General features: G+C 43.8%; 1 protein-coding gene across 1 annotated transcript in view; it reads left to right on the forward strand.

Moving 5' to 3' along the window:
• The window catches only part of LOC121540266 (ephrin type-B receptor 1), a 244,071-nt gene that overhangs the window by 188,387 nt on the left and 40,968 nt on the right, over positions 1-14,716 (forward strand). Inside the window, exons 7-9 of the mRNA XM_041849016.2 lie at positions 4,928-5,090; positions 9,009-9,117; positions 9,903-9,967. Coding sequence (XP_041704950.2) covers positions 4,928-5,090; positions 9,009-9,117; positions 9,903-9,967 — 337 coding nt within the window. The remainder of the gene's footprint in view (positions 1-4,927; positions 5,091-9,008; positions 9,118-9,902; positions 9,968-14,716) is intronic.

Here is a 14,716-nt window from a genome sequence, read left to right on the forward strand (position 1 = left end):
AATGCCAAGGAGGGATCCGGATGAGCCAGCACTGGAGCCGAGGTAAACAGGTCCTTCAGGTGACCAAAAGCCCTGTCCGCCTCAGCTGACCACTGCAGTCGCACCGGTCCCCCCTTCTGCAAGGAGGTAATGGGAGCCGCTACCTGACCAAAACCCCGGATAAACCTCCGGTAGTAGTTGGTAAACCCTAAGAATCGTTGCACCTCCTTAACCGTGGTTGGAGTCGGCCAATTACGCATGGCCGAAATGCGGTCAATCTCCATCTCCACCCCTGACGCGGACAGGAGGTGCCCTAGGAAGGAGACGGACTTTTGAAAGAACAGACATTTCTCCGCCTTGACGTACAGGTCATGTTCCAACAGTTGACCAAGCACCTTGCGCACCAGGGACACATGCTCGGCTCGTGTAGCAGAGTATATGAGAATGTCATCTATATACACCACTACACCCTGTCCGTGCAGGTCCCTGGAAATCTCATCAACAAAGGATTAGAAGACTGATGGAGTATTCATCAACCCGTACGGCATGACGAGGTACTCATAGTGCCCAGATGTGGTACTAAATGCTGTCTTCCACTCATCTCCCTCCTGGATACGCACCAGGTTGTACGTGCTCCTGAGATCCAATTTAGTGAAGAAGCGCGCCCGTGCAATGACTCCGTCATACTAGCAATGAGAGGTAGTGGATAACTGTACTTAACAGTGATCTGATTGAGACCACGGTAGTCAATGCACGGGCGTAAACCTCCATCCTTCTTCTTCACAAAAAATAAACTAGAGGAGACAGGTGAGTTGGAATGCCGAATGTATCCCTGTCCCAGAGATTCGGAGACATATGTTTCTATAGCAGCCGTCTCTTCCTGTGACAGAGGATACACGTGACTCTGGGCAAGTACAGCGCCTACCTGGAGATTTATCGCACAAACCCGCTGTCGATGGGGTGGTAATTGAGTCGCCTTCTTTTTACAGAAGGCGAGAGCCAAATCGGCATATTTGGGGGGAATGTGCATAGTGGAGACCAGGTTTGGACTTTCCACCGTAGTTGCACCTATGGAAACACCTACACACTTCCCCGAGCACTGAGGTGACCATCCCTTGAGAGCCCTCTGTTGCCATGAAATCGTGGGGTCATGAGAGGTTAACCAGGGAAGCCCCAAAACCACTGGAAACACAGGAGAATCAATCAGAAAGAGACTAATTGTCTCCTCATGACCCTCCTGCGTTTTCATCCAGAGTGGAGCTGTGACCTCCCTAATCAGGCTTGACTCTAAAAGGTGACTATCTAAAGCATGTACAGGGAAGGGCACATCAACAGGAACAATAGGAATCCCTAAACTACGGGAAAACTTACGATGAATAAAGTTCCCAGCTGCACCTGAATCTACGAGCGCCTTATGCTGGGAATAATATAATAATAATATAATAATATGCCATTTAGCAGATGCTTTTATCCAAAGTGACTTAGTCATGCATGCATACATTCTTTTTTTGTGTATGAATGCGGGGAAAACTCCGGAAATTCGATGTCAATACACATGTGCGCAACAGGGAGCTCTGGGTGAGTCGGGTGCCTACTCACCTGGGACAGTCCACCAGTGCTCTGTCTGCTGCCTCGACTCCTTGAGGACCCTCCCCAGCACCGACCAGCAGTGTGTCCTCTGCGGCCACAGTTGGTGCAGGAGACGGCCCCCCTGCCGGTCTCCCTGAGAGCAGCACCTCCGAGCTCCATCGGTGTAGGGTCGGAGGTGCTGGGGGATGGAATGGACGGATTCTGATCCAGACGTCCGCGGGTCGCCAACAGGTTATCCAGCCTTATCGACATATCCACCAGCTGGTCCAGGTTAAGGGTGGTATCCCTGCAGGCCAGCTCCCGACGAATGTCCTCCCGTAGGCTGCATCGGTAGTGGTCAATCAGGGCCCTCTCATTCCATCCCGCACTGGCAGCCAGGGTCCTGAAGTCCAGTGCGAAGTCCTGTGCGCTCCTCTTCCCCTGTCTGAGGTGGAACAGACGTTCCCCCGCCGCTCTCCCCTCCGGTGGATGATCGAATACCGCCCGGAAGCGGTGGGTGAAATCTTCATAGCGCACCGACGCCGCGTCTATTCCTCCCCACTCGGCGTTGGCCCACTCGAGCGCTCTCCCCGACAGACAGGAGATGAGGGCGGACATGCTCTCGTATCCCGAGGGAGCCGGGTGGATGGTAGCCAGGTAGAGCTCTACCTGGAGCAGAAAACCCTGGCACCCGGAAGCTGTACCATCGTACGCCCTCGGGAGCGAGAGCCGAATCCCACTGGACCCAGGTGACGAAGTGGTGGACAGCGGTGTGGGTTGCTGTGTAGTTGGAGGAGGTGTAGGAAAACCCCCTCTCTCCCATCGCTCCATGGTGTTCAACACGCGCTCCATTGCTGTGCCGAGAGTCTGTTTCATGGTCGCCTGCTGTTGGACGCGTTCCACCACTGATCCGGAAGGAATGAATGTACCTGCTGACTCCATTTGAGGTGTGTGTTTCTGTCAGGCGTCAGTGTGTAGCTGCAAGACACAGAGCTAGTAGACAACGTACTTTACTCGTAAATAACAAATGAACATAAACTCCACGCAGGGAGGACAATCCCGCTCACCAGTCGATAACACCAAACAGAGAACAAACACGCACACAACACAGTGGGAGCCAGAGGGTTAAATAGGGAACAAATCATAGACATAATGGGAACCAGGTGTGTACAATGAAGACAAAACAAGTAGAACACAGAAACAAAGATCGGTAGCAGCTAGTACTCCGGTGACGACGAACGCCGAAGCCTGCCCGAGCAAGGAGGAGGAGCAGCCTCGGCTGAATCCGTGACACCCTTTGAGGTTCTAGATAACACATTTTCTTCTAAGAGTGTACAGATGTAGGATCTTAATTTGAGCCAGTTTGCTACAGCAGGAAAATAATCCTGAAGCAACAGGAAATGTGAATTGTTATGTGGATTATAATTAATGGAAAAAATGTTGTAGGAGTTGATACCTTTACCCTTAGGGCAAATCAAGTCTGACATTTTAAAGTGGAAATGTCAAACTTTAGATGCCTTTTTAAACCTTAAATACACTAAAGGTTTGCAGTTCCTGCTGTGCAGAAAAATTATCTGCAACAAAATAGTTATCAAATTAAGATTGTACATCTGTAAGGAGCAGCTATATTTCAGGGTTTTAGTTGCATCTCATTTCGGCTCAGTGTTTTTCTTCTGATAGAGGAAGGTCAGCATCTCCATTAGCTGAGGAGAGCTCTCCCTTCCTCCCTGTGTCTCTGTGGGTCGGCTGTGTTCGCACAAATCTTTCCTGGTATAAAGTACCACTATGTAAAAGATACTGAAAGTAGCAGACAAAATGTGTCCCGTTTTTATGCAAACCAGCAGACCTAGCCTGAAATACAAATACCAAGTCACATTCTCACTAAACACTTACTAAACACATGCTAAACACTGAACATGTACAGGCCTCCCGAGTGGCGCAGTGGTCTAAGGCACTGCATTGCAGTGCTAGCTGTGCCACTAAAGATCCTGGTTCAAATCCAGTCTCTGCTGTAGCCGGCCGCAACCGGGAGACCAATGGGGCGGTGCACAATTGGCCCAGCGTTGTCCAGGGTAGGGGAGGGAATGGCAGGCAGGGAGGTAGCTCAGTTGATAGAGCATGGCGTTTTTAACGCCAGGGTTGTGGGTCCGTTTCCCACGGGGGGCCAGTATGAAAATAAAAATGTATGCACTAACTGTAAGTCGCTCTGGATAAGAGCGTCAGCTAAATTACGTAAATGTAAATGTAAATACCACAGGAGGCTGCTGAGGGGAGGACGGCTCCTAGCAATGGAGTAAATGGAATGGTATTAACCACATGGAAACCATGTGTTTGGTACCATTCCATTTATTCTGTTCCAGCCATTACTAGGAGCCGTCCTCCCCTCAGCAGCCTCCTGTGGTATGTACATGTTCAGTGTTTAGTGAGAATGTGACTTGCTATTTGTATTTCAGGCTAGGTCTGCTGGTGTGCATAAAAACGGGACACATTTTGCCTGCTACTTTCAGTATCTTTTACATAGTGGTACTTTGAGCCCGTCCTCCCCAATTAAGGTGCCACCAGCCACCGGTGGTATATACACTCAGGTGTACAGTACACAAAGAGATGAATGCTCTCCAAATCTCACACAAGCTATTTTTCCTATATCCCTTCATTCTGGTCGTAGGCTAACCTGGACACATCTCAGTGTTTTTCCACCTCCTGCGCCTGTTTGCTCTCATCCCTCCACTGAGGGAAGAGTCTGTGGAGATAGACAGACAGAGAGGGAAGAAAGTAAACAGAGAAAGAAAAGCAAATGCCATGCACTCTCTAAGCACACACAATGCCAGTGAAAAGGTGTGCTGTGATGAGCCAGTAATCTGAAAGGAGATAAGTGTGTGGTAACTCCCGGTTGATGATTGATGATGAATACCTCTATGCATGGATTCTAAAACCAGGATCAGTTACCGATATGCTGCAGCATGATAGAGGAAAGATATAATGTGGGGATTTTCTCTCAACACCTCCCATGCATTGCTCCTTGTACCTATTTCTGGTTTTATGTGGCCCAATTAAAATATTTCAAAAATGATATACTTAATTCCCATTGGCCTAGTCCAAGCCCCTCTATGGCTGTATAAAGAGTGCAACAGTGGAGGCCAATGTGGAAATCCACCATCCAGTATAATCTTACACACAAACATAACGAGGAAAAGTGGCCAAGGAAATGTTGTTATCTAAGTCCACAGGGTATTATGTACTGTATGAATTGGGATGATGGGTTGACTCGAGGTGTGTTACTCCACTACACCGCCTGAAGGCTTCAGGGCCTGCGTGATGAGCAGATGTAATATTCTCTATCTCTTTCTCCTCTTTTTCCATCTCTCGCTGTCTGTTACAGGACCACACTGAGTTGAATTCGACCATGGTGCGCAGCCAGACCAACACTGCCCGTGTGGAGGGCCTGAGGCCAGGCATCATGTACATGGTACAGGTCCGTGCCAGGACGGTGGCAGGCTTCGGCAAATACAGCAGCAAGCAGTTCTTCCAAACCCTGACAGATGGTAGGTTCTGTCTGTCTGTGTGTGTGACACCATCATGCCATCGGGGTCTTTGTGTCTGTGGACTTAGTGTGGGAGGTTGGACATAGTATAGTAATAAATTCAAACATTTCCCAGATAACTGGGCATTACTGCAATAAAGGTGTGTGTCGACGCAGAGCAGATGGTGAATATATTTGCTAAAGCACATATTCTCTTGATATTAACATTTATTTTTAAGATGCAGTACATATTCCAAAACTGCGTCCGGATTAAAGTGTTTCCTACTGAAAAAGAGCGCCACCTACTGGTGCTGGTTTAGATATAGTTGCAACTGTCCCAGCGTCCTGGTAAGAGGACGGAAATGACCAGCAAGAGAGGTGTACAGAACACACATTTATTGCCACACTCAAGATAGGCACACACACATAGCAAACAGGAAGAGGACTGATGGTAGTGAATAGTGAAAATGATAGTGGTTTCTGTAATGGAACAGAAAGGGGAATGTATTACACAACAGTAATAACAGTGATGGCTAGTAGCTATGTAGCATAGGCTAGCGATAATAGCATAGCTATATAACGATATAGCAGCAATGAACATGGCATAGCATACAGCAGGTAACAGGTATTAGCATAATATCCTATTAGGCTTAACACAGAACACAGTATGTACAGGGCAACTAGCGAAGCTAACAGTATTGGCTATTATAGCTAACATAGCACACAGTAAAGCAATATATATATATATATATATATATATATATATATATATATATATATATATATATATATATAGACAATAGCAGCTATCATAGGTAATAAATTAGCATGCTAGGTTAGGCTAGGCTAGCCGAAGGCCATAGCCTAACATAGCAATAATATAATGAGCAGCACCATTAGTGGTAGTGGATTAGCATGCTGTGTGGCTAACAATGCTAATACGTAAACAGAAGCCATGTTGGATAAGGCCATGGGGGCCGCCATCTTAGCTTGCGTAACAATAACAACAACACTGGCCGGCGGCCATCTTAAGGCCTATGGCAGGAATGGCTATCAGACAGTTAAATACAAGCTTACAGTACACCCAGACATAAAGTGCACTATCCCAGTACAGAGCATTTAAGTAGGTCAGTGCCAATGCTTGCTGAAGACTGAGACTTGTCCTGGTTCCACCTGCCTATTGGACAGATTTACATTTTAGTCATTTAGCAGACGCTCTTATCCAGAGTGACTTACAGTTAGTGAATACATATATATTTATTAGTATATATTTTTTTTCATACTGGTCCCCCGTGGGAATCGAACCCACAACCCTGGCGTTGCAAACGCCATGCTCTATCAACTGAGCTACATCCCTGCCGGCCATTCCCTCCCCTACCCTGGACAACGCTAGGCCAATTGTGCGCCGCCCGTGAGTCTCCCGGTCGCGGCCGGCTGCGACAGAGCCTGGATTCGAACCAGGATCTCTAGTGGCACAGCTAGCACTGCGATGCAGTGCCTTAGACCACTGCGCCACTCAGGAGACTCAGATGACCTGAGGATATGCAGGTGGGCAGGGTCAAAGGTGGTGATGGGCAGTCTAATGTCTCAATCAGAGGTCACTGTGTGTGGCATGTAACTGGAGAGCTGCAGGGGTGCAAACAGAGTAGCCGGTAAACAATGGGGACCCCTCCCCTACCTCTGCTCTCTACAGGGTCAGGGAGTCAGGCAGAGTTGAGGGTAGGTAGGCTACATGTTTTAAGAGTTAGAGGGGGCTGTGAGTTACTGTTCAGGAGAGGGACTGTAAGGGTTGTCTACACCTACCATCTGACTACTTCCATTTGTTTGTGGAAATGGCACACTTGAGGTGTTAGCCATAGTGAGTGGCACAGCTGCATAGTGTAGTGTAGGAAAGCAGCCAACAGAGAGCCCCTGCCTGCTCACAGTGTGGAGTAGTTTATTAACAGGAATCTCTAGCAGCAGTGCCTGCGGAAGACTTGGGTTTACAGCAGCATCCGTTTCCCCCCAAATAGTTGAGTCATCAGTCTTGGAAAAGTTTTCCAGTCATGGTCAGGGACAATAACACTTTTTAACCCAATAAAAAGTTAACAAAAATAAGACTTTTGTGCAAATACTGCACCAAAATAAGTAAAACATGTATATATTTATCACTAGGAGCTATTTTGAAAGCTCCCACAAAATATTATACAACTATAACCCACATCAGGGTTCTCTCCAGTTTTAAAAAAACAAGGTGTTACTACTGAGTACGGCCGCGGGAGAGATCCAGGAGGGGGGCGGTGCTCTTTTGGACTCCTGTAACCACCATTTCCTGCAATCTAGAGCCTTAAATTATAACAAATAAAGTTATTAATTTTTTTATTATATATAATGTTTTTACATAGTGGCGCAGCTGTCCACAAGGTGACGCAGTGCCAATCTTACATTCTTTGGGGAGAACCCTGCATATGATATCAGCAGAATATGAAAAGGGATGCTGTTCATTAAAAACACAATATTTATCGATATAAACTCAGCAAAAAAAGAAACGTCCCTTTTTCAGGACCCTGTCTTTCAAAGATAATTCGTAAAATTCCAAATAACATCACAGATCTTCATTGTAAAGGGTTTAAACATTGTTTCCCATGCTTGTTCAATGAACCATGAACAATTAATGAACATGCACCTGTGGAACGGTCGTTAAGACAATAACAGCTTACAGACGGTAGGCAATTAAGGTCACAGTTATGAACCCTTAGGACACTAAAGAGGCCTTTCTACTGATTCTGAAAAACACCAAAAGAAAGATGCCCAGGGTCCCTGCTCATCTGCGTGAATGTGCCTTAGGCATGCTGCAAGGAGGCATGAGGACTGCAGATGTGGCCAGGGCAATAAACTGCAATGTCCGTACTGTGAGACGCCTAAGACAGCGCTACAGGGAGACAGGACGGACAGCTGATCGTCCTCGCAGTGGCAGACCACGTGTAACAACACCTGCACAGGATCGGTACATCCGAACATCACACCAGCGGGACAGGTACAGGATGGCAACAACAACTGCCCGAGTTACACCAGGAACGCACAATCCCTCCAACAGTGCTCAGACTGTCCGCAATAGGCTGAGAGAGGCTGGACTGGGGGCTTGTAGGCCTGTTGTAAGGCAGGTCCTCACCAGACATCACCGGCAACAACGTCGCCTATGGGCACAAGCCCACCGTCGCTGGACCAGACAGGACTGGCAAAAAGTGCTCTTCACTGACGAGTCGCAGTCTCACCAGGGGTGATGGTCGGATTTGCGTTTATCGTCAAAGGAATGAGCGTTACACTGAGGCCTGTACACTGCAGTACTTCATGCAGCTGGTGGCCACACCAGATACTGACTGTTGATTTTGATTTTGACCCCCCTTTTGTTCAGGGACACATTGTTCCATTTCTGTTAGTCACATGTCTGTTGAACTTGTTCAGTTGATGTCTCAGTTGTTGAATCTTGTTATGTTCATACAAATATTTACACATGTTAAGTTTGCTGAAAATAAACGCAGTTGACAGTGAGAGGACGTTTCTTTATTTGCTGAGTTTCTGTTTCTGTTTACCTCTCAACTCTCCCTCTGACACGTAATAGAGCATTTGTGATGAGATTAGCAGGCGTTCTTTTGACTCCTATTGAATGTGTTAGGGGATTAGCTGTGTCAGGAAGCAACGTGTCAACTCTGAGGGACTGTCTGCACAGATACTAGCCCACATGTCTGTGTATTCCCCACAGCCACACAGAGCTAGTAAAGGCTTCTCTCCTTTCCTCTCTTCTCTTCTCTAAGTAAGCATTTCACTGTAAGGTCTACACCTGTTGTAGTCGGCCCATGTGGCAAATAACATTTGATTTGATATGATTTCTCCCCTCCCTTATCTTTTATATCACCCTTAACTCTCTCTCTCTCTCTCTCGGTCTGTGTGTGCTGTGCAGATGAGTATAAGTCAGAGCTGAGGGAACAGCTGCCTCTAATTGCAGGCTCAGCGGCTGCAGGAGTGGTCTTCCTGGTGTCCTTGGTCGCCATCTCCATCGTCTGCAGCAGGTAACAAGCATTTACTGATGTAGGATCTTAATTTGATCAGTATTGTTGTAGCAAAATAATTCTGCAGCAACAGGATTTGAATGTTTAAATTAGTCCACAATGTTGCTTGATCAGTGATTAGGCAATTAACTGGGCAAAAGTAGGCTACATGAAAAGGGCAATACTGTTAATATAACCATGTGTTAGTGTGGGTTTTCATTGAATTCATGTAAATCAAGAAGCACATCTGCATTTCCTGCGGCACAGCAACAAAAGTGATCAAATTAAGATCCTACACCTGTAGTCACTGTTCATACCTGGTGTTTACCAGGAATATGTTCAACCATTACTGTATGCCTCTCAGGAATGAAATGTTTAAAGATAGAATCCTTAATTGATACATCCAATGTTGGACTTATAAATTAATGATTTATAACCATTGACTTTGAAGAATATAACTTATATATACCTCATGAGCTTAAGTCAGCTGTCGTATCCCATCAGAACCCAAAATAGAAGCTTGTTTTACTCCAATCTTTGTAAACAATGTAAATGTAAACAAACACTGTATAGCCTTAAAACATGGTTAAAACTATCATTTTGATATATGTCCTTGCATCCATAGGTCTGTGAATGAATTTAAGAGTGGTTACATTTCTCCAGGCCCACCCATCAGCTTTTTACCAAATCAGAGGCAGGGTGACCACTTTGTTGTTGTTTCAATTAAGGATTTTTAGCTTTAATACAGTGCAGTTATATTGTCAGATATGGTTACATGACTGTCTTTTGCTGATTCTTTTCTGCAGGAAGAGAGCGTACATGAAGGAGACTATATACAGCGACAAACTGCAGCAATGCAGTACAGGCAGAGGTAAGCATACAGCTCTCGTTCCATCCATCCCACACACTTAACACTCACCCCACTGACCCTCCCACTCCCACACACATACTCTCCTACCAGTGACTCCACCAGACCAACTGGGCACAGACGTCAGTTTATTTTTTATTTACATTTGGTTAAGTTAGCATGATTTATCCTACGTACATTAGGTTCTGAACCAGGGCAGTAGTCAGGGAATAGGGGTTAAAGCATGCACGTTTCAGCATTTTACAGCTGAAATTATCAATATTGGATAACATGCTGCCAATCGAGTGCCTACACTGCCCTAACCTTTCACAGATCAGTATGTTGCCATGTATTCTGAATCTGGACTAATTAAAGGTGAATTTCCTCTTATTGCCCTGTTCAACTACTCCTCTTCTCTCGCTCTCTGCTGGAGCAGTACGGTGTACATTGCCATCAAGAACATTAGATCCTGTGTAGCCAACAGCCCCGTGCTTACAGTCAGATGAAAGGTTATAATTATACCATCTATTTTATATCAGGACATATATATATATTTCCTAATCAGGTATTCCTGAATGACAAAATGATTGGTTTCATTCGGCTTCCTTGTTTGTCAAGGGAGCAAGAGTAAAAACATGATGTCAATGTCAAGATGTCTTGTCATGGCGATTTTGTCCTCCCTCTGACATCTCCTCTCCCTCTCCCTCTCCCTCTGTATTGGGATTAACAGCATCAAACTGTCATTCTGTTTGATAGACATTCTAAGCACTCAGATCAGAGGCAGAGAGTGTTTACATATGTATCTATTATTTCTCTCCTCCATCCATAAAAAGATGGTGCCGCAGCACAGGAGAAGATAAAATATACTATAGTATGACCATCTGTAGAGCATCTACAGATACAGTAGACTATCCAAATAAAGTGTGACCTATACAACTGTTTGCTATTTAAATAGATTCTGCACAAGTGGTGTGAAGAGATTTGGACCGTGTGCAGGTAGGGCTTCTTATAATCAGGGGTGAAAGTAGATTTAATTTCTGACTAGCACAGGACACCCAAGTGCACACACACATTTATTTTATACTACCAAAATTACAGGGTAGCCTACTCTGCTGACACTGACAAACAGATCAATAAAAACGATGTTGTCTGGTACATATAATTGGCCTACCAAAAGGGGAGAAACAAATACAATATGATGTCCATCTAACCTAGAGGAGGAAATTATTGTCCAAAAACAAACAAAAGTGGCAATGACCCAATGACAAAGACAGTGAATATGCACACTCACCGAGGATAAGAAGCTAATGATCCTCTGTGGCCAAATCATGCTTTCTGGTGTAGTAGCCTATTTTGAATTATGTAGGCTATTTCTGTATAGACAGGAGTAAGCTAATTATGCTATATAATTTTGGCAATTTAATTCAATTTACTTTAGGGAAAGCTTAGCATCCTCTAGCCTAATGGACATATGCCTTTTAATGTGGCATAAACACAACCAGTCATGATGTTGTTAAACAATAATTTACCCGCGTCTATTTGTACACTCACAAAATAATTTCAGCATCCAAACCCCAACAGTTCACTGTGCACCCGCAATTTGATGAATGGAAAGAGACATCTATTACAAAACACCTACATGTATTGTAATTGGGGTGGCAGGTAGCTTAGTGGTTAAGAGTGTTGTGCCAGTAATCAAAAGGTCTCTGGTTCTAATCCCCGAGCCGACTAGGTGAAAAATCTGTCAATGTGCCCTTGAGCAAGGCACTTAACCCTAATTGCTCCTGTAAGTAGCTCTGGATAAGAGCATCTGCTAAATATGTTAAATGTAATGACATTCTGCGATTGTCTTTAGGCTTATACTTGTAGCCTGAATTGATGCATCCACTGTTGTCAACGTGTGCCTGTAGTCACTGTTCATACCTGGTGTTTACCAGGAATATGTTCAACCATTACTGTATGCCTCTCAGGAATGAAATGTTTAAAGATAGAATCCTTAATTGATACATCCAATGTTGGACTTATAAATTAATGATATATAACCATTGACTTTGAAGAATATAACTTATATATACCTCATGAGCTTAAGTCAACTGTCGTATCCCATCAGAACCCAAAATAGAAGCTTGTTTTACTCCAATCTTTGTAAACAACGGATAAGAAGCTACTGATCCTCTGTGGCCAAATCATGCTTTCTGGTGTAGTAGCCTATTTTGAATTAGGTAGGCTATTTCTGTATAGACAGTAGTAAGCTAATTATGCTATATAATTTTGGCAATTTAATTCAATTTACTTTAGGGAAAGCTTCCTCTAGCCTTAAGGACATATGCATTTTAATGTGGCATAAACACAACCAGTCATGATGTTGTTATCTGATTGTCAAACAATCATTTACCCGCGTCCATTTGTACACTCACAAAATAATTTCAGCATCCAAACCCCAACAGTTCACTGTGCACCCGCAATTTGATGAATGGAAAGAGACATCTATTACAAAACACCTACATGTATTGTGATGACATTCTGCGATTGTCTTTAGGCTTATACTTGTAGCCTGAATTGATGCATCCACTGTTGTCAACGTGCGCCTCGGTCTCGGCCACTCATCTCCGCCTTCACAAAATGTAAGTGTTCTCCTCAAACCACAAAGCAATTTTGAGCATATAGCAATTCGCACATTTTGCAGCATGAACTGACATGTTGTCCACCCAATCAAAGGATCAGAGAATGAATCTTGTACTGAAAGCATAAGCTACAGCTAGCTTGCTCTGCAGTGCATAAAATGTGGTGAGTAGTTGACTCAAAGAGAGAGAAAGACAATAGTTGAACAGTTTTGAACAAATACATTGTTTCAAAAATGAAGGAGAAGCGAGAGAGAGAGAGAGAGAGAGAGGGAGAGCTAGCTATATTTCATTGTATTTTCTTTCCACTTTCGCTTTCACTTACTTAGCTAGCGAATGCAGCTAGCTAGTTTACCTACTCAAACACTGGGCTCAAACAGAGAGGGATGCTATGTTAGCTGGCTGGCTATGGCTATCCAATACTGGAACTCTTCCAAGTCAAGGTAAGCTTTTGGTTTTATAAATGTATTGTCACCGGGGCCCGCCGGTGTAACTGCTAAACTGCTTGCTGACTGTACACTGTACTGCATGATTGTAGCGGTTTTACTAACACGTTAGTTCTAGTAGCTATGTTGATTATGACGTTAGCTAATATGGTGACAACGATGTAGGCTGTGTGTAGTGTAAAATTTTTTTTGCCTGATCACAGACCGCAGATGTGTTGTGCAAGAGTGTGCAAGGCGGTATTGAATGTGTCAATGTCTGTCACCTTGATTACTCCAATTTCTCTCGACTTGTGCACCTACGTTGTAAACTTTCATTCATAGGCTAGGTTGTAGTAACCTCATGATGGTTATAGGGAAAATTTGAGTATCATCTAGTAGCCTAAACTTATCAATGTTACATTGAGCTGGGTGAATGGAATATGAATGGCAGTCATCCAATATGCTGTAATAGAAATAAGGCCATGCTCATAAATAATCGTCCTTACTCATCTTAAACGTCACCGACCGCCACTGGTGAGCTGATTCTCTTTGTCCCCCTTTCCCCAGCGCCTTAGTAAATCCTTTAATTTGAGTGTGTGTGGATTCACTTAATTGTCGGGTATTGGTTCAAAGCAATTTTGTCAGAATGAGCCCTGTTCAATTGAGAACCAAGCCCTTGATGTCTCACATACAGTAGGCCACATAATAGATGGTTCCAAGTTAACTCTTCTGATTGTCCTTTACTTTGAAAAGTTCCATTATTATTTTATTTTGTATTGTAGAATACATGTGGAAAGAGGCATAATCTGACAAATCTATAGTTAACCTTGACCTTAATTGGAAAAATTCAAATAAAGATAAAGTTTCCAGTTTAAGTTAACTTTGTTTTTGTTGTGAGGGTGAAATGTTGGCACAAAAGAAACAAGTAAGATCTTAATTTGATCACTATTTTGTTGATGAGAATGTTCCTGCACAGCAGGAAATGCAAACTTGTAGTGTATTCAAGGTTTAAAAAGACTTTTAAAGTTAGTAATTTCCACTTAAACATTTTAGACTTGATTTGCCCTAAAGTCAAATGTATCAACCCCTACAAAAAAATTCCATTAATTATAATGCACATAATAATTCACATTTCCTGTTGCTGCAGGATTATTTTCCTGCTGTAGCAAACTGGGTCAAATTAAGATCCTTCATCTGTATAATTCTGTAATATTTTTCATCTGTTAATTGCATCTCCATTTCTTCACTGCACGGACCCTTTTAAGCACAACAAATAACACGCTCTGACAAGATAAAGCGTGCCTATCTATATAATGAATATGAACTGGGTGGGTTGAGATTAGAGCTGTGGCAGTCATTACATTTTTGTCAGCCGGTGATTGTCAAGCAAAAAGCTGCCGGTCTCACGATAAATGACCATAATTAACATAACCACATTTAGCATCTCCTGGCTTCCATGCATAGCCTACAAGCCACTGATGCAGACCTTTGGAACATCTACCTTTAAAAAAGTATAATAAATCCATGTAATATAGTCTACACCATCACAATTAATCAATTATTTATTTTAGACAGGTCTAAAGAAACATGATATGAAGAAAATGTAGTCTTTTTCAGAAGAACAGAATAGCATACTCTGAGTTGTCCTTATATTAGGCCCTGATCTGGCTATGCCATATGGCTGTGGGCTATACTAGTTCATTTAGCAGACAAGATTTGCTTAGAAT

The sequence above is a fragment of the Coregonus clupeaformis genome, chromosome 26, assembly GCF_020615455.1.
Source record: "Coregonus clupeaformis isolate EN_2021a chromosome 26, ASM2061545v1, whole genome shotgun sequence".
NCBI classification, from domain to species: Eukaryota; Metazoa; Chordata; class Actinopteri; order Salmoniformes; family Salmonidae; genus Coregonus; species Coregonus clupeaformis.